Source organism: Trachurus japonicus, chromosome 1 (assembly GCF_045865225.1).
Source record: "Trachurus japonicus isolate A0001 chromosome 1, Traja_1.0".
Taxonomy (NCBI): Eukaryota; Metazoa; Chordata; class Actinopteri; order Carangiformes; family Carangidae; genus Trachurus; species Trachurus japonicus.
Window position 1 is genome coordinate 4,009,270 of NC_140907.1, and position 22,663 is coordinate 4,031,932.

Consider the following 22,663-nt stretch of genomic DNA (forward strand, 5'->3'; position numbering starts at 1 on the left):
TGAAAAAAAAAAATTGCGGTGAGAAAATATATATTTATTTTAAACTTAATTTATTTTAGTGACAAATTTCCTGTTTTGTAGTTAAACTGTTCAGGGCTGAATCATGTCTAGGCTATTGTGTGTAGTCAATGCTAATTTAGCTGTTAGCTGTTGTTCATGGCTAGGCCACACACCTGCTGTTATTTTCTTGAAGCTGGTGCACATATTCACATTTTTTTCAGTTTTATTCTGTTAATTTTTTCGTAGTTAACATACTCACATCCAAACTTACACCATAGGAAACACTTATGACTAACTTGTAGCCTATTTTTTGAACACACTGGCTTAAAAAAGATACAATTTCTAACATAATGCTACATCTGCCACTTTTGTGTTGTTTTAAAACTTTTTTCGAACTAGGTTAGGTTAAACTTTATTCATCCCTGAGGGGAAATGAATTTGTCACAGCAGCATAAAAGAGAAACAGGACATTATGAGTGATAAATAAATATCATGAACTATATAAAATTGTAAAAAGGCTAGGCTATATACATATAATGCATTATATATAACAAAAATACTGTGCTCTCAGTGCTTGTTGGATAAAAATAACAGGCTGAAAGTGCTTGATGGTAGACAAAAAAGATAAAAGCAGTTTTAAAGTGCAAGGGGTAAAAGTGCTAATGATGATATGACTTAACAACATCCACAACACCACATCACAGACTGTCTGGAACTGTTAAAAAGTCTGATTGCCATCAGAATAAAAGACCTATAGGCTATTTCCCATTTTGCTTCAAAAAAGTGTCCTAAAGTTTAGTTTATTAGTTTAATAAGGGACAGTGTGCAATTACATTAATCATTTGCAGGAAAAAATGAAAAGATGGTTGCACCAGATTTGGCTCACAGCTAATTTCCATCTGTAGTCCCTAAAGCCAGGTGTAACTAGCCTGGGTATACCCATGCTGCGTGAATTTATTCGCTCGAATCTCAATCTACATTGGGACGGGACATATAAATGCTTATTTCAAATACAAAAAGTGACAGACAGTTAAAAGGAAGAATGAAAATCACTGCAGTCACAGAAAATAACAAGAATGATAATACTTACAGACAATGAAAAGCACAAAGAAAAAAAAACAACTGACAGTGAGCATATTGGAAAGTTTCCCGAATGAAAACAGACGTGGCAGAGGCCTAGATCATCCTCATCTGTTAATGCAATACGAAGGCATTTCTCCTTTATTTTGCTCTAACTGTGATTGTTTTTGTATTCCTTATGTTCTCTAGGACAACGGTAATGTATTCCAACAGAACAGAAGTAAGGCAAAATTGAGTTGGCGCTACTATGGGTGTCACAGCGTAGAAAGTATACAGTTTTGTATTTATTTACTGTACTTCATCAAATGTTTTGATGCCTATAGCACTTTGCCTGAGCGTTGTTGACTCTAATATTAATATAGGATTTCATTGAGAGGTGATGTTTGGCCTCAGTTTTTGTGCCTTAGTGTTATGTATGTGGAGCCTTGCTTCATTGTTACATTGCAATGCAATTGCAACTGAACTACAACTTGCACTGTAGTCTAGCTATTATTAGAGCAGTTTGGTCCTAGAGAAAACAGCTGATGAGATAAATAAAGCTAAATGTTTGAGTTGGAGGAAAGTTTTGCCAACTAAATGTCTGTATAATAATAACTGACCACAGGTACTAATATTTCTTAGAGTCAGTCTCAAATCAGAACACAAGATGGCGCCAAAGTATTGTTCTGTACTGTGGGTGCTGCCTTAGCTGCAGTGTTGAGGTTGATCTATTATGAGGCTACATGGCACTAACACAATTACTAACACTTAAGTTAAAAAATAGGAAATCAAAGGCAATCAAAACACTGGACAGTGTTCAGGGCAGCAGCAGTTACATGAGACATTTTTGGACTTTCACATCTATGTGTTTATGGGTTTATGTGAATTATCCCTCATGGTAACAGCTGATTTTGTTTATGGGTCTCTCATTAAATTAAGATGTTATAGTCTGAAACCTATAGGCTTTGTGACTTATGTGGCACAGACCTAATACGGTAGCCTAGTTAACGTGATTGCGATATGAAACCAAATTGAATGAAATGAAATGAAATTCACCTTTTCGTTTGATTATTTTCTACATGTATGTCAATCATATAAATACAACAATGGCTTCCAGGCCACAGATAGAAGACAACGCTTTGTTAATCTTCATTTAACTGACTTTAACTGTTTTAGTTGGACTCCTCTCAGAGGCTCCATTACTCAGCCCATCACATAAGCGACACTTGACTGCTGCATCAGTCCGGTGGTGTTGCCTGAGCGATAGAAACATTTCTTTCACTCAGGCTTTTATGGTAAATAAACAATTGTTTTGTAACTTAAAATCAGTGATGGAGAAATGTATTTATCTATGACAATTATTAAGTTAACATTGTGTTAATTCATCCCAATGTTTTGGCTCCAAATTTCAAAGATGAAATTATTTTCCTGGTCGCACGTGACTATAAATCTGGAGCCGCCTACTGTCTGTGCTACCGTACAGTTTAGGCTGCAGGCCATTAAAAACACAACTGTAAAAAAAAAATAAAAACCGAGTTAGACGCTATAAATAACATTAACAAGAGAGATTTTACTCAATGGATATCACATCATCATAAAACAGAATATATTGTAACTTCTCAGTGGTGTGTTAAACCTCCCATGTGAATGTGAGCTTTTGTTATTGTTATAACTATGTTGTATTTTGTCATAGAAATGATTCCGCTTATCTGCCTCACAGATGCAAACATAAAGATAACAGCAAGAGACAAATCACCTTTTGACTTTATAGTTTTAAAACAACACTGAAAACAGACTCAGGCGCATTGTTCAACACACACAGATAAGTGTTTTATCACCTTATATTAAATCAAATGGTGCTGCTGTACACTATAAATCAAAATCCACAAACTCTAATCGTATAGCTTTTTCTTTATTAGTTTCACCTTACGTCACGTCAGGCACGCGCAACTTATGCAGCCTATTGGAGCAAATTTACATGATAAACAAACCTGAATTTTTGCAAAATATTTTTATTCTTCTTTCTCTTGAATTAAGGCCACCCCATTTCATTTTTGCATTCTGTTTATTCTCTCCAAAAGCTGTACCCAAACCAAAGTAGCATACAAGAGAGTGTCCCTTTCACAAAGTTTTAACATCATTGTGAAACAAATTGAACAAAATGAGAGGAAAATAAGCAGGGGGAATCTCCTCCTGTTTTCGCACATCATAATAGTAATATATATATTATATATACATATATTTTTAATTACACATTATAAGTCATACATCATGCAGTCTACATTTTAAATTTACATAATCGGTGCATGTGCATATAGAAAATAAGCTGTGATAACTATGAATGAACCGGTGATAGACTCATCCTCCACCACATCTCTGCTGCAGACCGCTCTTTGCTTCGTGCGCTTTTTTACTGCTCCTCGACTTCCTTGGATAACTCTCTCTCTCTCTCTCTCTCTCTCTCTCTCTCCCTTAGCCCAGCCCCCTTGATCCCCTCTGTCCATTGGTGTCTTCAGTGTCTCTTTTCTCCTTCCACCACCCCCCTCCTCCTTCCATAGGTAGTCCATAATGAGTGTCCATTGGTTTTTATTATGGCTTGTCCCCCTCCCACTGGCTGCCTTCGCCCTGCCCATGTTTTGTATGTCTCAGTCCGTCCATCTCCTGACGTTCAAGTTCGCAGGAACGTCACGTCCGCACTTGAACTTGCAGCTCAGGGGGGCTTCGCCGTACCCCCATCACTCTGTCTTTGCGAAAAAGTCATGAAGAGCTCCGCACAGCCCGTAGCGCTCCACGCCTCAGCCTCTGTATGATCCGCTCTTCACTTGGTGTGTTTTTTCTTTCCTAGTTGGATGTCAGACGCATCAATGAAGATATTTCGTTTGGAGTCTACCTTGTAGGAACGGATTTCCCAATGTGAACTCAGCTGAAAAGCTGCCACTAAACCAACATGTCTCGCCGCAAGCAAGGCAAACCCCAGCACTTGAGCAAACGGGAGTTTTCGCGTAAGTGGAGATAAATCGCATTTTGTTTTCATTTGGCTGCTTTTCACCTCTCAGCGAGCCACCTCTTTTCTCTGTTCAGGGCAACTTCCTTGGGGAATTTTAATAGGTAGGATACGGCCACGTACGGAGTCACTGTCCCGAGTGAAATTAAACAAGGCAAACATATCCAAGGCAGAGGGTTTAAATTTTTTTTACCGCATACGGAGAAAGTTTTGAAACAACGTGACAGCTTCAACTTGTGTTGGTTAAGGTGTTGTATAACGCAGCCTTCAAGGTTTCTTTCGCCATTAAAGGGCATGCATGGGCTTAATGGCCAGAGACCTTTGCCTATATGAAGACAGTCCATACTACGCTGCTGCCATCCGCTGAGAAGTTTTCAGGTGTGGCCTGTAACGCTATTCCACCACTACAACCGACTCTCTTTTTTGTTGTGTGAATGTATTTCCAGAGGTTTGAGCTGGTTTGGACACAGGGAAGTGGTGTTTACATACCCACTTGTCCACAGCGCGGAGACCGCGTGTGCGTTACAAGGAATATTGTTTCCGTGCAGTCGCTTGCTTACAACCACTGTATGTAATGTGTAGTATGTTATCTTTCACCATTAATAGATATACATTGCATTGATCCATGGAAATGTACGCGAGCGCGATACTTATGATTTACAACCAGGAGAGAGGAAAACCAGGAAAGTGTTTTTTACGCGCGTGTGTAATAAAATTGCAGGACGCTTGAGGTTGCATGATGGTTTTTTAAAGCATTAAGATACATTAATGTTTGCAGGAGAATTATTTCCGAACCATTTGTCTGATGCCAGCAGGAACCGTCTCATCAATACACTCTTCCGCGCGTCAGTGAATGAGGAGATGTCTCCAGATACACAGATTGGCTTCATTTAAGTTTTAATTGGAGATACAAACTCATTGTTTTTCGTTTGTTCTTAATTATTTCCGTCGAAAACCTTTTATCTGCACGGTTGTTCCCTTTTCTACTGAAACCAATTATGCTCTCTTTACATGTACGCTTTCATTTGCCGGACAGTTGTCAGACGTTTTGCCAGTGGGGGGCGCAATATGATTGTAGTCATGTAGGCCACTGCTGAACTTGAACTTGATCCACTTTATCCTACTGCTGCTTGACCAAAGGGACGGGTTTAGCATAAATAAGAGATCGTAGCATATATGTCATGTCTATTACCTCGCTCGTGTTTTTTTTTATGGGAGATAATATAAAATCAAATATTGAGATTATTCAAAGAAGATGCAGAGGGAAATGTTCAAAAACAACAGCTGAGGGCCTGTTGGTAAATAAGCAATTCACAGAAATTAGACATGTTTACAACCTCTTACAGATTTTTCATTTAATCTTTGTAATTTCAGTGTTTGACTCTGACTCTGATTTAGTTTAGTTTCACTTAGTTTGGGATAACAGTCACATTTTTTTTATATGTGCACATTATTAATTTGAACAGGACAATACTTACGGCTGCATGATCACACTTGCATGATTTTATTGCAGGTTTAGTGTTGAGCAGTCCTGTAGCAAAGGCACACTTTATCACATATTCATATGAGCAGAGTGGACATGAATGTTCTGTATGTATCCGATGCATCATTCTTTTTATTCATTGGTTTGAAAAGGAAAAAAAAAACATCTCAGTTTTTCCATTTTTCTGTGAGTGAGTTGGCTGAAATTATTGATCTACAGGAAGTCATAATAGACTAAAATGGCAAACGAAGAGGCCCTAATGATTTTCCTGATAGTGGAACAGACCTACCTCAGTATCCCAGTGGGAAACATTGGCCTACTTGAAATTCTGGCGCAGTCCAATGTCTGAAAAAAGGATTATATTTTAGTTTTCAAAGTTATTCACATCACTCTGGCTTGGCATCAAAATGAGATTATTTGGTTTGTAGAAAATCTTTCCACCTAACCCAGCCTCACACACCTCTCCTATGTCCATGGCATAAGCTGGTTAAGATAAGCTCCAGTAAAATAGGGGCGAATTCCCTCATCTTTAATGCAGTTGAACATACAAGTAACAGGGCCTATCTTGCATAGTCCCTCACCACCTTCTCGTCTGACCCGACACGGAATTAAAGGTTGAACCAGCGGCAAGAATTCATCACATCTTATCTCAACATCCCAGTCGGGGCGCCCAGTGTCGTTTACCGTGTGGCTAGATTACTTCTTTTAAAATGCCCTCTCTCTCTCTCCTCTTTCGTCTCTCACTCTCTCACTCTCTCTCTCTCTCTCTCTGTCGGTACTTCAGGGACCTACTCCACATCCAACCCCTCAATGTCTAACCTTGGTTCACGAGATCCCAGCACTTTTAACGAAATGGGGTCCAATCATCTTGAACTCAAATTAGAATCTATTTTTTGATTCTCAGAGGTGTTAGGTTCATTAAAAAAGCGAGATTGGCAGCACAATAAAGAGGGTCAAGCAACTTAATCATTTGGCTGCTGCCTGCAAGCTGAACATGTCAGTCCTTATCGAAGTAGTAGGTGCACTCTTTCTTTCTTTCTTTCTTTCTTTCTTTCTTTCTTTCTTTCTTTCTTTCTTTCTTTCTTTCTTTCTTTCTTTCTTTCTTTCTTTCTTTCTTTCTTTCTTTCTTTCTTTTCTTCCTCTTTGTCTCTCTCTCTCTCCCTCTTTAAAACATTGTTTACAGCCTGACCTTATTCCAGTATATGTCCTTAAATATAATTGTTTACAAGAACCACAGATTGTGTATCTGTATTGTATCTGACACTTCTCCCTCTTGCCTGTCCATCCAGCTGAGCCGCTGTCAGGTGTTCTACCAGAAGAAGACTCTCAGGACTCCCCCAGGCTGGGAGTGGCTCAGGGTGATCCCCTAAAAGGGGACCAGGACCTGCTGACCTGCGGCCAGTGCCACTCTCGCTTCCCCCTGGCTGACATCTTGCTGTTCATTGAACACAAACGGAGACAGTGCCATGGGAGCCTCTGCACGGACAAACCTCTGGACAGGCCACCGTCCTCCCCACTCGCCTCCCCCCTCTCCACGTCCTCCTCGCACTCCCGCACCCACCATCAGCAACCGCGGAGGGTGTGTCACCCTGTGGAGGTGGCTGTTCAGGTGTCGCCGCAGGATGAGGATTGTTTATCTGCACCCTTGCAAGGAATAATCCCCAAGCTGGAGAATATCACAGGTAAACACACTGGGAGCTTAAAATGGCTGCCATGCAAGAGTGAGCAAATGAGCAGGAAAAAAAATTGTGGGGGTGAGTCTTTGAGGTGTGAAGGTGTGTGGAGTAGGTCACTCTGCAAGGTTCATAGAGAGTTTATTTCAAACCAGAACAATTGACAATTTCTCTCTGAGATTTTCTTGTTACTGATTGTGACGATGTATCCAATCTGCATAGCCAGGGTGTGAAGTATCTGCCGCTGCATTTAGGAGCTGTGAATCTCGCTCAGCTGAGCCATGAAGCCACATGAAAACAAGCCGTCCTCAAAACGATTGTGAGAAATGGAAAGATATACAGACAGTGAAAATGACACACACGGAGAGAGAGAGAGAGAAAGAGAGAGAGAGTAAAAAAAGAATTTCTTTTGGTTTGTTGCTGCATCACAGATGTGCTTAGATCCTGTGGCCTCCACAGTCCCTCTCATGTGGTGGTGAGAGATGTATCTCCATCCCTCCCTGGCTTATTACACTGTCATATCTCCCTCTCCCTCAAATATGCGCCTGCAAAGGCTCACTATGATGCTAAAATTAAAAAGAGACAGAAAAGAATGTAATTATGCTGATCTATCAAGGAAGAAGCGTTTATTTGAGGAGCCTTACAGCCACTAATTGTCAGTGTTTTTTCTTGATTTGAGTAATTAAGGACTTCTTAAGGCAGCTGCTTGGTTTGTCGGTTGTCCACCGGGGCTAAATGAGGCTGTAGTGAAAACACGAGTCGCTGTGCAAACAAGCATGGGTCCCTCATGACTGGTTTTACAGAGTGGGGTTTGATTTTGACCAGCCTATTTGAATGTTTATTCATTTCCTTTAACAGATCCGATACCGTGTGCCAGATTGGGCTGATTGTCTGGGCAGTTGTGATTTAATTCGAAGCCAATTCAGGCTAAATGCATGGAGAGTAGCACTCAACAATGTGCACTACTGTACTGCATTAGTTAGTGCTTCAGCTTTGCAGATGGCATTGTAAAGGGACCACTGTTATCTGTTGTTAGCTAGTTAGCCCTCTGTCATACAGAATGACCACTGTTCATTAGCGTGCAGTTTGTTAAACATCTGTGTGCAAGACACAAACACACACACACACACACATACACCCACACACACGGACATGTGTACACGCACACACACACACACACACACACACACACACACACACACACACAGCCTCACACACATACACATTCGACATGCCTCTTGGCCCTGTCAGCTGTTTGACCATGTTTTCCTTGCTCATTTAGTTCATCGTGCAGTGGAGTTCACATGATATCATAAGGTCACTAACATTGTGAGCAGAGCTTTATTTATAGGACTCATGTCTCTGCACATTGTGTAACAGCCAGATTTTACTTGGCTTAATAATGAATAGATTAACCTGGTTTGAATGAAGAGTGAGGTTGTTCCCATTGTGATGCTTCATTAGATTGTGTGAGGTGAGTGTGTGAGGAGATAAGAAACAGGAGAAACCAGCAAGAGATTTGGGGTCAAACTGGTGAAGACGCAGCCACTGTGAAGAACAGACCACACATCAGTCACATATACATAAAAGTCAGCCCTCCCCCTCCTGCATCTCTGTTTTCTGTGTCCAAGATTGATGGATCCAGACTGGCAGTGCCAGCGCGCCACCCCATTCTCCATATGCTAGCTGCCATGTTCTCTCACCCCGCTCAGTTAGAGGCTGACACTGAGCTGAGGCATCTCAATACATACTGTCCCCACACACTGTATCTGTGCCATACTGGCTTCATGTCCACTTCATTCCAGTGGAGTGTATTACATGTTACAAGATTTAGCGTATGCTGCTGTGCCGCATACACTCAAATGAATGTGACCCCTACACTCCCCGCCCTCCTCCTGAAATGTCAGTCGACACAGATAGATCTCTGTATGGAGAGGAGCTTAAACAGGCGGGGGCTTGGGTTAGGTGTAGGAAAGAAGCTGCTGGATTTAAAGGGAGTTGACACCCAGGATGTTTGAACTGTGAATTGGGGAGGAGAGGGGGGGGGGGGGGGCAGTTGTGATACACCCAGCACAGGAGATGAAGCTTTGCTTCTCGCTCTCCGTCCACGGGACAGCTGAGGCCGTCTGGGAGTCTCATGGCTGCAGCTGGGGCTGGGGTCTGTAGTCTGGAGCTCTGGGCCGTTAGAAGAGGGCAGAGCAGCCTGCGTGCCATCATTTGCATGATAAACAATTTAAGATATGCATAGGGACACCGTAGCTTGTCTCCAGATTATGGATGGCCCAGAAAAAGAGCAGATGACAGTTTCTCACACAAACTACGTGACGACAGTGTCGTGTAAAACTGGATTTATTCCACAGGATATAATTCCTAATAAAGAGATAGTGTTGTGAATTAGATTCATAGTTTTTATTTACATTCACATTTATTATTACGCAGACTAAATGCGAATTGTTATCGTGTTTGTTTGGTCTGATTTAGGATGCGCAACCACACTACTGTGTAAAAGCTTCATCTTGTCCTACATACCATAATTAGTATTTTTACAAATCATTTCTCTTCGCTACATTTTAGTGAGTGCGGTGCCACATTCTTGTGCTCGTATTGCTGCATTACTGTGGCCTGTATTTATCCATTCCAGCATTAACACCTCTTGCATCCTCGCCAGTGTAGCTGCGTGTGGTAATGAGGCCATTGTAGCCGCGTAAATCGACCACCATCTCACACTTCTGCCTCTTTCCAGCGCACTGCCTCCATTGTAACCTGGACTCTGAATCGATACTGAGTTAATTATGGCAGCCACCTTTCCCCTTTTTCCCTCCATGAGAAGGAAAACATTCTTACAACAGAGCGGCATTTCTTGTAACACCTTTCTGTGGCTGTAGTGTGTCTTCGTGCAGCAGCTTGCCTGTCCTGTTTGTCCCTGTGTGTTGTGGAGACAAAGGTATTTAGCAGCCTCTGTATTGGCACTGTGCCACCTTTCTCCAAACCACCAGCCCCCCTCCCCCCCGCAACTTCTCCCCTCCCTCCCTCATAAGCACACATATACACACTGGGTATCTGTCAGGGAGAACTGGGGGCTGGGCCATGCATGTGGAGTGTGTGTGCATGTGTGTGTGTGTGTGTGAATGGTTGGGGGTAAGAGGCTCCTTGGTTGTGATGTCTTTTTTTCCCCGTGTCCAGTATGTGCGTGCATACGGGTCGCTGTGCAAGTTCACATGTGGCGTGTGCCTTTGTTTCGGTGATCACTTTAATTGATACTGAAAAGGCCCAGATGCATGCTATTGTAATTATTGGATACCAGCTAATATTTTCAACATAAACTCCATTGTCTGTAAAAACTGACTCTAATTTGATCCTACAGCTGCTCCGGGCTCTGATAAAATCAGTCCTATTTTTGGCTGTGGGCTCCACTAAGTTTTAATGAAGGTGAACAGGAATGGTTTTTAGGATGAATTTTTCATAGAGGACATTTTTGTATTCCGAAGCCAAGCTCTAAACACCCACAAATGTTGTCGGCGGCGATTCGTCAGCCTTTGTTGTTGGATTGAGTGTTAGTGGCCTTGGCTGTATTCAAGTACTGAGGTCTAGCGGATGTTTACATCTCGAGTGTGGATGCAGTGTTAGACTAATGTATGTGTATATGTGTGCATGTGTGTGTACGAGTGTGGGTTTTGACCACTTAAGCTGTTTATAGCTTTCCATGTGTGTGTGCGAGAGAAAGAGTGTGTGTGTGTGTGTGTGTGTGTGTGTGTGTGTGTGTGTGTGTCGGGCTGTTTGTTAAGGCTTTACTACCCTGGGCGTGCAGGCTGAACATGAAAGGGTCTTTGACTTGGCAAGCCTGGCCTGAGGACACCCCTCTGTGGACCATGCCAGGACAGACTTGGCACAGAGCGCATGGCCTGAGGGAGGGGCTGGGCCTAAATATGTGTGTGTAAGAGAGAGGTAGAGGAGGTGTATCTGTGTGTGTTAAAATGATGTTTTGTGGGCTTAGGAAACAGGACTTAAGGTGAGGTGGCGGCTATGTGTGTGACTGACAGCGGGAGTGTGTGTGTACTTAAAGGGATACGCCAACATTTTTTTTTCGTGTCTTGCCTCTCTCCCGAGTCCATGACCAGCAGATAGATCCTTTCGACTGTGTGTGCACTAACAAGGGAGATACGGGCAGAGCTGGCGCACCGTTAATTAGCTTAGCTCAAATGCTGGAAGTACATAGGTAGTGTTAGCCTGCCTCCTACCTGAGCCGAAATCAACAGGCAGAAGCTGATTTCATTTTAGCTCTAAACTCTGTAAATATATCACTTTATCGACATTTCAAACATTTTTAGGCGAGAAAGTAGCCGTTAAGATCAGCAGTGTGTCGTTAATTTATCTAAATACCAGCTGTTTACAATTTTGTTCGGACGAATTTGGCGCTACTCAAGCTAGCCGTTGTGACGAACGCACTTCCGGTTACTTTCACAAATTAAAAGCACCTGTTGCCCTTTACATACAGAAAACCATGACGATAGAATTTGTGCTTTTAAATAGGAAACTAACCTACCCTCGATGTAGCTAGCTTGAACCAAAATAAACCGTCTTTGCTTGAACCCTTCGTTTTGACCAGAGAGTTTTGCTGAAGAGTTTCTCTGATGATTTTAGGTGGAGGCAGGCTAACACTACGCACTTCCAGCGTTTGAGCTAATTAGTGGTGCGCCAGCTCTGCCCGTACCTCCCTTGTTACTGCACGCACAGTCGGAAGGATGGTGTCTATCTGCTTGTCATGGACTCGGGAGTGAGGCAAGACATGAAAAAAAAAATGTTGGCGTATCTCTTTAAAATGATGTTTTGTGGGCTTAAGAAACAGGACTTATGGTGAGGTGGCGGCTATGTGTGTGACTGACAGCGGGAGTGTGTGTAAGGGTAGGTATGCGGGAGACTGTGTGTGTGTGTGTGTGTGTGTGTGTGTGTGTGTGCTGTCCCCAGGGCTCCTAGCTCGGGCTTCCTGTGTCTCTGTTTGTCTTCTAACAACCCGGTACGACAGCCTCAGGCCATTCAGGTGGAGGCTAGTTGAAGTATGCACACACATACACACACATAGGAGCACACAAAAACACAAACATGCACACAACAGCACAAAGGCTTAAACAAATGCATGCACTTACCCACACAATGTACACACACCTGTTTTATGAACACAACAATGAATGTACCCCCCCCCCCTCCCACAAACACACACATACTGTACACACACACATGTCCAGTGTAACCCCCCCTCCTGTGAAACTGTGTTTTGTCTGTAGTAAATGTGTTGTGGCAGAGGCCCCATGATGTGTTGTGAGTTGATGAGATCTGTCAGAAACATATGATCCTTATTTTAGCCCCCTCCAATCACTCCTACAATACACACACACCCTCACCCCCGTCATTCTGCGCTTCCCCACTCTCTTCATCTCTCTCTCTCTCTCTCCCCCTCTCTCTCTGTCTCACTCACGCTCTCTCTCCACACATCGCTCCAGTAGTTTGTCTCGAGGGACTGGAAACTCTAAGTTTTGGCTACATTAGCGTGTCTGCACCTCTTAAAGGCTTCCAACATCCACTCTAGACCTCATTCTCACTCTCACAGATTTGGCTGCAGAGCAAGCCAGGAGACACACACACACACACACACACACACACACACACACACACATACTCATATACGTTTACCCTCACACATACCCTGCCGCTTCCTATCCCCTCTACCTACTGTCAAGCAACATACAACAGAAACAACCTTGTTTGTCCACAGCCGCGTCACACGGGATGAAAAAGTATCCTCAGAAATAAGCGTGTCCTGCCGCTGTCCTGTCAATAGCGTGGCAGGCAGTCACATCACAGGGTCAGGGGTCATCTGACAGCGTCAGGGCCTGTCACACCAGCCGCCGGTTTCACCACCTGCAGGTTAATGACTTTATTTTTAGACAGAACAGAAACAGAGAAGAAAAAGTGTCTTTGATACAGCTGTAGCTCAGGAAGTGGCGGATGAGAGCAAAAGGGACAGAAGCGGTATTTTAGGAAGGCAGGTTACTTTTGGGTGAGAATAGGAAGAGAGACTTTTACACTTTAACATGGTAATTTTTATTTTCTAAAAAAACCTCCCCTGTTTTTATTTCCCCCTTTAAGATCTAATTTAGTTCACCGATTGACACTCATCCAGATTTTTTTACTCAGTATTTTGAAGAGCCTGTGTCACATTATCACAACCTGTATCACTACTCAGTATGTCGCCTCAACCTCTTGTGTTCCTATTATGACTGTAGCGTTTATAGATGTGGTGCTGCGGGGCTGTTGCTTTGTCTTTCTCACACCCATGGTGATAATGCTGAGGCCATGGGAGAGCCACATGGACCGGGGCCTCACGTTAGTCTGAACCTACTGATCCTGGTCACTATCTGTCTAGCTAGTGTTTCTTCCTCCACTATCTGTCCCAGTGCAGGTCCCAGTGCTGGGCTTGGTCTGTCTATGGGTGTGTGCTGGGCTATTTGTACCTTTTGTATGTTGGTGGGTGGTCGTCTACAGCTGTGTCTCGCCAGCCTTATCTCCACCAGAGAGATATGGCACAGAGAGGGCCCCAGTGTCTGACGTTACACTTGTGAAAACTCACAGCCCTCTGTGTGCATGTGTATGTGTATGTGTGTGTGAGGGAGAGAGTCTTAGAGTGCTTTAGCGTGTACATGTGCATGCAAACCATGTCTGCAGCAGCACTTTTTCATAAATGTATACTAATAGGTTGCTGTATTCCTCAGGGGGTTTTGTATTCAAAAGCTCATTGCCTCCTAATAGCTCAAGTTAACTGTACATTTGATCTTAGATTCAAATCCCACATCTTATAAATGATGATCAGAAGATAGGGCCTTCATTCATTTTTAAGAGAGTGTTAATTTGGTTATTAGAGGCACTTTAGGCTATATACTGCTTTCTGTGTACTGCCGTTTGCTTTGCGCTGAATGCATGCAAGCACAATTTGGCACACCAGTGAGACTGACACACATTGTCATCACAGATGCATGCACACACACATACTTACACCTCCACTCCATCCCCCACACCAAACTGACCCCCCAACCCTCATCACACGCAGACACACACACACACACACACACACATACACACACACACATACTTATAAATGCACACTCCTGTCCCAGGCACCCTTTACTTTTGCAGGCTGAATCTCACTGATAACATGCTGGCGCCCTCATTTAAATTTGAAGCGCTTCTTTAATCTTCAAAGGCCTGATTGCTTTATGAATATGCATGGACTGAGCTGACTCTCAGTTCATTACCTTGTTGTAAATTCTAATGACCATTAGGGCCCCGCGCGGTAATTGCCAATTGTTTTGCATTTTTGATTAGCCCATTACCGGAGCGCATTCTGAACATGTCTGCCCTGCCTGGCTGCCAGGCCACGGCAAGAAGCAGAGGGAGGGAGGGAGGGAGAGATGAGGAGGAGAGAGAAAAAGGGAGAGCGTGCGAGGGGAGCTAGTGTGAGGGCATGGACACACGGTTTAGGCAGCATAAATTTCGAGGCTTGGCTCAAAATGTTAGTTGTGTTTAGGAAGAAAAAGGGGGATGAAAGACACAAGGCAGGAATTGTAGAACTGGATGTTCCCTAAACAAACTCCGTCCGGGTTGTTTCTGCCGAGCCTGAGTGCAAGAGCGTGTACCTGGCTGCATTCACGTCAGCTTGTGTATTTGTTGACTGTGTCCGCCTCTCTGTGTGTACATGTCCAAGTTTGCGTGCAGTTCGTCAAGCCGGATGGGTCGGGAGTGGTGGGGAGGGTCTGGTAGTGCATCCCAATCCACGCTGTGCCTAGGACTTATGAAAGATTGATAGCTTCTAGCAGAATGGCATCACCCTGCTACAACTTGATAACATCTAATGGATAATTTAGCGCTCTAAAACCGGCAGGCTGCTCCCACTCGATGGCAGGCTGGAGAGGACAGCAGCTGCTGGGCCTTTGGGGCCGTGGCCGTAGCTGTTTGTCGGAGAGAAGCATGAAAGCGGGAAAAAGAGAGGGTGTGAAAACGGGAGGAGGAGGGATGGAAAATGTATGTGTGTGTTTGTGTGACCAAGTCCTAGTCCATAACCCATACCAAGAGTCAAGAGTTGATTAGGTAGCTCTTGTCACAATTGGTAGCCAGGAAACTCTCTCACTCTCTTTGGCTGTGTGTGCACCTTAACATGTAAATAGTACTTGTCGGCGTTATGTGGGAACAGGAGCTGTTTCCTCATGTACAGACCTCTGTCAGGGCATTAGTTCTGGAAAATCTATTAAAATTAAATTCAATTAAAGGAAAAAATAAAATAAAGCAAGAACAGCAAATGTTACAACATTTTGTTTGCCTGATAGCCACCAGAGTTGCCAAGTGTGTTGTGATGCCTAAAGGATGAAGCACTAAAGGACACTTAGCTCAACCCATAAGGCACAGCTCTGCAAAAATACATTTACTACGCATTTACATTTACTACACTGTTGTTGATGTAAATGGACTGAACTAAATATTAGAAACACCCCTCAGTACATGCCAAGTCAAATTACAGCCTTCAAAGTGAGCATTAAGTTCAATTAAAGTCTCTCTAAATGAGATTCAGCTGAGTGTAAGTTTTGGAATGAATCATTTAGTTAGCCTGTGTGGTGATTCACAGTGCTCTTCCACTGTCGTGCCCTTATTTTCCCACTTGCTGTCATGCTATAGTACTTCCATGTACAGTAGCAAGGCCTATGCTTAAATGCTGAAAACTGCCAGCAAGATAATTGAATCCATAAATGTTGCAGGATCTTAGTGTGAATGGGGCGACTCCCTGTTTCTTCTCCTTCTCTCTTTCCGTCATGTTCTGTTCATAATCTCCATCATGTTTACAAACACAGCTCATACTGTCAGTTTCTTATTCCCACACTATTAAGCTGTTGACAGTTGGGTTAATCGTCCTGCAGTTGGACTTGAGGGGAATGGGAGAGGGGTCAGCGGAGTCTGTCTCAGAGGTGTGGAGAGAGAGTGTTCTACGTGTGCATGCTGTTCTTCACTCTGTGGCATGCCTTCATGTCTTGAGTTTGTCTCATTTTAAGGGGCGAGGGGGGGTGGGGGGGGGGGGTCTGTCTTTGCTCTTGGTCTTGAAGGGGCCAGGAGGGGCCACAAACACAATGGGGAAATTGTCCAGCTCAGGATCAGCTAGAGCAAAGTAGCTAGTCAGGGTTTGCAGGCTGGCTGGTTGGTCTATGTCCAGCCTGTGTGTGTTCACACTCACACACACACACACACAGAGGGAGAGAGAGAGAGAGAGATGTAGCAGCAGCAGCAGCAGCAGCAGAGCCCGCTATGGCCAAAGGAGTCTCAGGCAGACAGCATGATAGATGGCTTTGTTAAAGGGTCCCAGGGTGTCCCCTGAACTTGAAGCACTCTGTTTATCTTGAATAGGAGAAGCACAGAGTGTTGGGGGGCAGTGAGGAGGAGGAGGAGGAGGAGGAGGAGGAGGAGGAGAAAGGGAATGATATAGCTTTCAGGGGAAGGGAGAGAAAGGGAGTGGAGGAGGAGGGCGAGGGAGAGTGAGGGTCTGTATCTGGGCAGGCCTGGCTGGGGGTTGGGGAGGTTAAGGGGGGGTCGTGAGCAGGCACGGCTGCTGGAGACACAGAGCGGAGGGAAAGAGGGGGATGGGGCAGCTCTCCTCGTAGCTGTCCATTAACAGATGAACTTGGCAATGGTCCAGGCCTCAAAGGTCTTGGGAGACAGGCACACACACACACACACACACACACACACACATGGATGGATACAGCCCTGGTACCTGCTGACCACGGATGGAATGCCACCATGGTTCTTTTTTGTCCAGAGGCGAAAGAGGACACGTCTCTGGTTCACCTATGTCAGAACCAGTTCAGACCGGTTATCCAGCCAGGCCGAAGGAGGCAGACGGACAGGCCTGGTCGCCCGGCCCTCCTCTCTCTCTCTCTCTCTCTCTCTCTCTCTGCAGCTCTCCTCCTCTGTTTTCCAGGCTTTAGTGGAGGAAACAGAGAGAACCTCTAACCTGAGGGCACAGGACAATGCAGAGGAGAGAAAAAAGAAGGGAGGGAGCGTGGGAACAAAGTGAGAAAGGAATGGATCTGGTCGTAAACAGGGTGGGAAGAGGAGGGAAAAGTGTTTGGTTGTTGTTGGTGCTCTCCTCTTGATGGGGCAACATGAGCTTAACACCACCGCTGCTATTGTGTACTGAAAACATTACAGCAAACATGAGAGTGGTGAAAACTGGGGGAGAGAATTTGATATGGAAGATGTACATAATGGACTGTTGTGCTGTGTGGGCAAGGAGCCTTCTATCTGTGTCAGCTCCAACATGCATAAACACATCCACAGATCCATATTTCATACGTGTACTCATAGAAGAAATTGTGTCTTTGAATGTGTTTGTGTCTGTGAACGCCATAAAATATGGACGCAGCTCCTCTCCTAATTACGACTCGGATGTGTCCCTTGAGTTTTGAGAGCAGGCTGTTCACTATTCCACTTCAAATGCTTTTAGCTCACACACAAACCCTGCCTCAAGATGGCAGATCAGAAAGCTCTGTCACATCATGAACATCTAAAGAATTCAAGAAACTGAGAGTTTATTGCTGTAGGACTGTGGGATTTATTAATTTGAGTGGCTCTTTAGGTCACAGCTATTATTATTTGTCTATCACCTCAATTTTACTGTTTCTTAGAGTAATTTTATTTTTTAAGTTTTGAGTGGAATTTCAAGTAAAATCCCTGTTTTGAAGGGAAAAAATATGATGATGGCTGAAGCAAATGTGAATATGAGCTGCTGAGGTGAAAAAAGTGATTTGTTAAAAGGGAGAAACTAGTGTGAAAGGTTGTGTGTGAAGACACAAGGTTTATGTAACAACTGGAGAGGGTTAGGTGTCGTTTTTCTAGCTAGCTTTGCAGGTGTCTGTCTGTCTGTCTTTCTCTCTCTCTCTCTCTCTGTCTTTTTCTGTCCTCACTCAGGGTCTTGTGGGTTTTGATTATGACAAATGGGCACTAGACAAAAGACTTGAAGTTCAAGTGCAGCCACAGAGAACTTGATTCATCTCATATCAGATATCATTGTTTCATTAACTGCATTTCATTCCTTGAAATCTGGTATATGTTTATGACAACTACGCTTGCACTGAATGCCTGGTCAGATGCGGTGTGGGATGTTGTGGGACAGTTGTGTTACATCTTGTGTCAATTGACAGAGAGAGTTTTCATGTATAAATTCATCACATGCATGCTGCGGGGCAAACATGGATAATATATGTGTGCGTGTCTGTGTGTGCATGTGTTTATGTGTGTCTCCATGTAAATGCATGCAATCCCATTTGCATGTATTTCACACATGCTCACATTAATTTGTTATTTATAAAGAAGGTTCTTCTTTTCATCTCCCCTTTTTCTCGCAGCCTTCCAGCTCTTGCTCTATTTCTCAGAAACATGTTTTCTTTTCCAGAACTCTTGCGTGGCCACTTTGGTGCCGAAGCCAACAAAATATCTCGCTCCTGTGTGTGTGTGATGATGGCTGTTTTTATAATGCCCCCCCTGCAAATTTGCATATGTATATGCACAGATTGTATGAGAAGAGCTCTCACACTTAGAGCAGTTGGATAGGGAGGGCGATGGGGCCATTGTAAGGGTTGTGTGTATAGTTTATGTGTGAGTGAGTGTGTATTGAAGGGGGGTCGTGTTGGCGTTTTCACCCCCCCCCCCCCCCCCCCCCGCACCCCCTCTCCAACCCCCCTCCCAGACAAAGCCGGCCACTACTTCCAGATGGTAGTCTGCTCTCTTCGGCCATGTGTCTGGTGTGTGTGTGTGTGTGTGTGTGTACAAGAGAGAGTGAGGGAGAAATTTGCAAGCGAGAGTGTGTATGTGCATGAGGTGGAGGCAGAGGATGCTGACGGAGGGACAGTGTGTGTGTGTGTGTGTGTGTGTGTGTGTGTGTGTGTCATATATAGATTGTGAGACACTTGAATTTATCATCTCTCAAATGGCCATGAATGGTGTAATTAAAAGCAACCCCGTGTGGTCTGCCATGTTGCCAGTGCCTTGTTCTCCATGCATTAGATGGCACAATGCAACGCAGATAGACAAAGACAGAGATAGACAGAAAAAGGTATGGGGTGTGTGTGTGTGTGTGTGTGTCAAAGGACTGGTGATTCTTTGTCGTAGCCACGTTGACCTACTGCCGACATGTCCATGGACGTCTGGCTAATGGGGTCAGCATGAAAGAGGCGTCAGGATTATGTTTACATCAACTGTCTACGGAGAAGGAGGTGGTTGTCATCAAGTGTAGATAAGAAACGTTTGCAGCCATGTTTGTGCAAAGAAGTTGAATTTCAGATCAGATTTGGTATTTCCTTTTCACTGTGACATCATTCATGCTGTTCACTTAGATGTCAGGTGAGGAGTCTGCAGCTCTAAGAGGGTCCTGATATTCGATATGAAACTCTGCCTAAGGGTTCTGTCTAAATCCTGGTGTCCCCCTGCGGCTGTATGTTAAAGCAGGCCTGCAGCCCCGTTAAGAAAGGGCTATCTCTTGCTTGGACAGACTCCAGCTTCTCTGACCTTGATGTTTGTTTTTCTTGTATCCTCAGACATAAACATGGCTCTGCATCCAGACACACAGACAGGCAGGAAGTCATCCTCTCTGATGTCTTTTTCTTACATCTGGCTCCTTGGTGAACACTGGTGCAGATGTTTTGGGATTGAACATGGATGTGTGCATGAGTGCATATCATGTGAACCCAAATGATGTGTGAATTTTTTCAGTGTGCATTTCTTCACCCTCACACCCCCCCCCCTCCTGGACCCCTCTCTTCTCTCATACCTGTCAGACTGGTTCTCTCTCTCTTTCATTAAAGCAAAGCCCTTCTCCTTTTTCTTGACCAGGTAGTATTTTGTTATCAGACGAGAAACCAGACTCCCTTATGACAACCCTTTACCCTGTAGTTCAAAGTGCCAAGATAACCATTCTCTATTTATACCTTTATTGAGGCAAGCCCTTCTCTGCCAGCGAGCGGTCTGGCAGGGAATGCTTTCCATGCTGGACATGCCCTGTTCTCCCCAGGCTCTGGTACTGCTGTGGTCTGCCAAGTTGCAGGGCCAGATTGCCTGTAATAGGCCTGCCATTTCCCTCTCATCATCTGTCAGCACTCTGGATCCAACTGCAGGGTCCAAAGAGGGCTACCAATCTCCAATTAAAAAGGTTAATTTGCCCTCGCCCATCTCTTCCGCCTTCTCCCCTCTACAGCTTGCTATGTCTTCATTAGCACTCATTTGTGAGTCTGTGTTGCTTTTCCTCTTGCTTTTTTGTTTCCTCTTGTAGTGGCCTTTTGTAAACATTGTTTTACACAGAGAATGTACAGATGAATTTCACTGTCATACATTTTCTGAGCCAGCAAGTTTCAGTGGTTTCAAAAGTATGGTTTTTGCCTTTGATTAAACTGACCGATGCCACTGGAGGATGGAGGACAGCAGAGGAAAAGTTTGACATTGTGTCCCCCCTTTTTCCAGTTGTTGTGCTAAGCTAAGCAAATTACCTGCTAGTTGTTGCCTCACCTTGAATCGACAGATGTAAGAGTGGATCAGTCTTCTCCTGACAAGAAAGCAAATACTGTACATTTACTGTAGGTGCCATTGTTCAATTGCACACAAAGTATTTCTAGTCTAACTAGAAATTGCCAGCTGCGCTCTCAGATGACTGACTCAGGATGCTCAATAGCAAGCAATAAAAAATGTAACAGAAGAATAATTTCAAAAATTTTGTGAAAATCTGCTTTCCTTTTACGTGGTGGCCATGCTTCATTGTCATTATCCTCACACAGTGGTGTAAGTCTCTTGCACTTTAGCCAAAACTGAGAGGATGAACACTGTGCAAGTGAGACCAGCTCCTGTGGGATATAGAGTCCCAAGCTTTACATTTGTCATCTGTGATCTTCCCCATTCAAACAGAGCAGAGGAGATCCTGTCCGGACGGACTGCTATAACTCCCTCTGCCTCTATCTCTGCTAAGGGCCTTTTCCTGTATCCTCTCCCCTGCTCATGCCACGGATCGCCTCACTCCTACCATCTTTTTATCTGAGAGGCCAAAAGAGGGGGGGGCGGGTGTTTGCATCTCCTCGTCCTCCTCTCTTTCCTCTCAATTTATCTGAACAAAATGTATATGTACGTACAGTACATGGACATGCTGCTTTGTAAACCCAAAGCCCAGGAAGGAAGCTGCCCCTAACCGCTGTGTGCTGCTGCTTTCTGTCAGTTACCGCTGCTGTCAAAGCTCCATCCCTGTGTCAGACCAACACAGCCAGCAAAGTGTTGTGCGGCTTTTTTTGTGTTTACTTGTGGGTATCTGGGTCTTTGGGAGCAGGATATTGACCAGGCAATTGAGATATAGCCTTGTTTTTAAGGGATAATGTGGCCACTTCCATTTTTTGGATCAAGTTCTTCATAGCCTGTTCAATTATGGTTTAGATCTTATTCAAATTTAGGCAATTTTCTGCCTAGGTTTTTGGCTAAAGTTATTTGCAGAGCCAGAGTCCAGAGTTTACAGGGTGAATATATTCAAGCAGTTAAACAAAGTATTTGTTTTTATTTTTGAATGAGCATGAGGTGATTAATTTATCTCTATTTAATGAAGTAAAAAAGGGACTGTGGGTTAAGTTTGATCTGATCTCACACATATTTTAACAGTCTTCAACAGCTAATGTCAACAAATGACAAAACATAGGCTCACTCTTACAGTTATTTACTTCAATAAATCAGTTGTAGCAGCTGCGTCGTCATCTGCTGTTAAGTGTAGTGGCATACTAAATGAAATTGGGGGTCAGTCTTGGTAGTTTTAGTGATTAACATAAGCTAATGACTTGGAAGGATGAACAGGAGGTGGAGATAAAGGGGGTGGGGGTGAGGAGGGAAGAAGGGGGACGTTGTCTGGCTCCCTCACTGGCCATTAAAGGCCTGCCCCTGGACTGCCAGAGCGGGCCAGTTTCCCATGCACCGGTGGCACAGACGAGCCCTCTTTGGTTACACAAAATGTCTGCCTGTATGGCCACGGACAGAGATATTATTAGTGTTATTTGGCCTGCGTTATCCGAGAGCATAGTGCTTTTAGGCCCCTTGTTTGCGTGGCTGACAGACACTTGAGTTTCTGCAGCAGATTAAATGAAATTTTAGCAGCTTTTTCTTGGGGCCAGGCCATAAAACCGCACAAAGGAAGCAGCTGCCACTAATGTAATCTAGAATGGGGTGCTGCAGTGTAAAGCTGTCCACCACTCTTTTGTTTTTCCCTTCTTCTCCTCTCCACAGCTTTTTACACCATTCTTGACACCCCGCAACTACACCCCTTCCTCTTCAGATAATATCCTTGTTCTTTCACTGCCCTTAATTCCTCTTTTCATCTGCTACCCCTCTGTG

At 44.1% G+C, this 22,663-nt stretch overlaps 1 protein-coding gene across 1 annotated transcript in view; it reads left to right on the forward strand.

The window, feature by feature from the left end:
* Nucleotides 1–3,446: 3,446 nt before the first annotated feature.
* The window catches only part of LOC146991218 (BCL11 transcription factor A-like), a 34,650-nt gene continuing 15,433 nt past the window's right edge, over nucleotides 3,447–22,663 (forward strand). Inside the window, exons 1-2 of the mRNA XM_085791991.1 lie at nucleotides 3,447–4,061; nucleotides 6,836–7,228. Coding sequence (XP_085648117.1) covers nucleotides 4,007–4,061; nucleotides 6,836–7,228 — 448 coding nt within the window. The 5' untranslated portion in view covers nucleotides 3,447–4,006. The remainder of the gene's footprint in view (nucleotides 4,062–6,835; nucleotides 7,229–22,663) is intronic.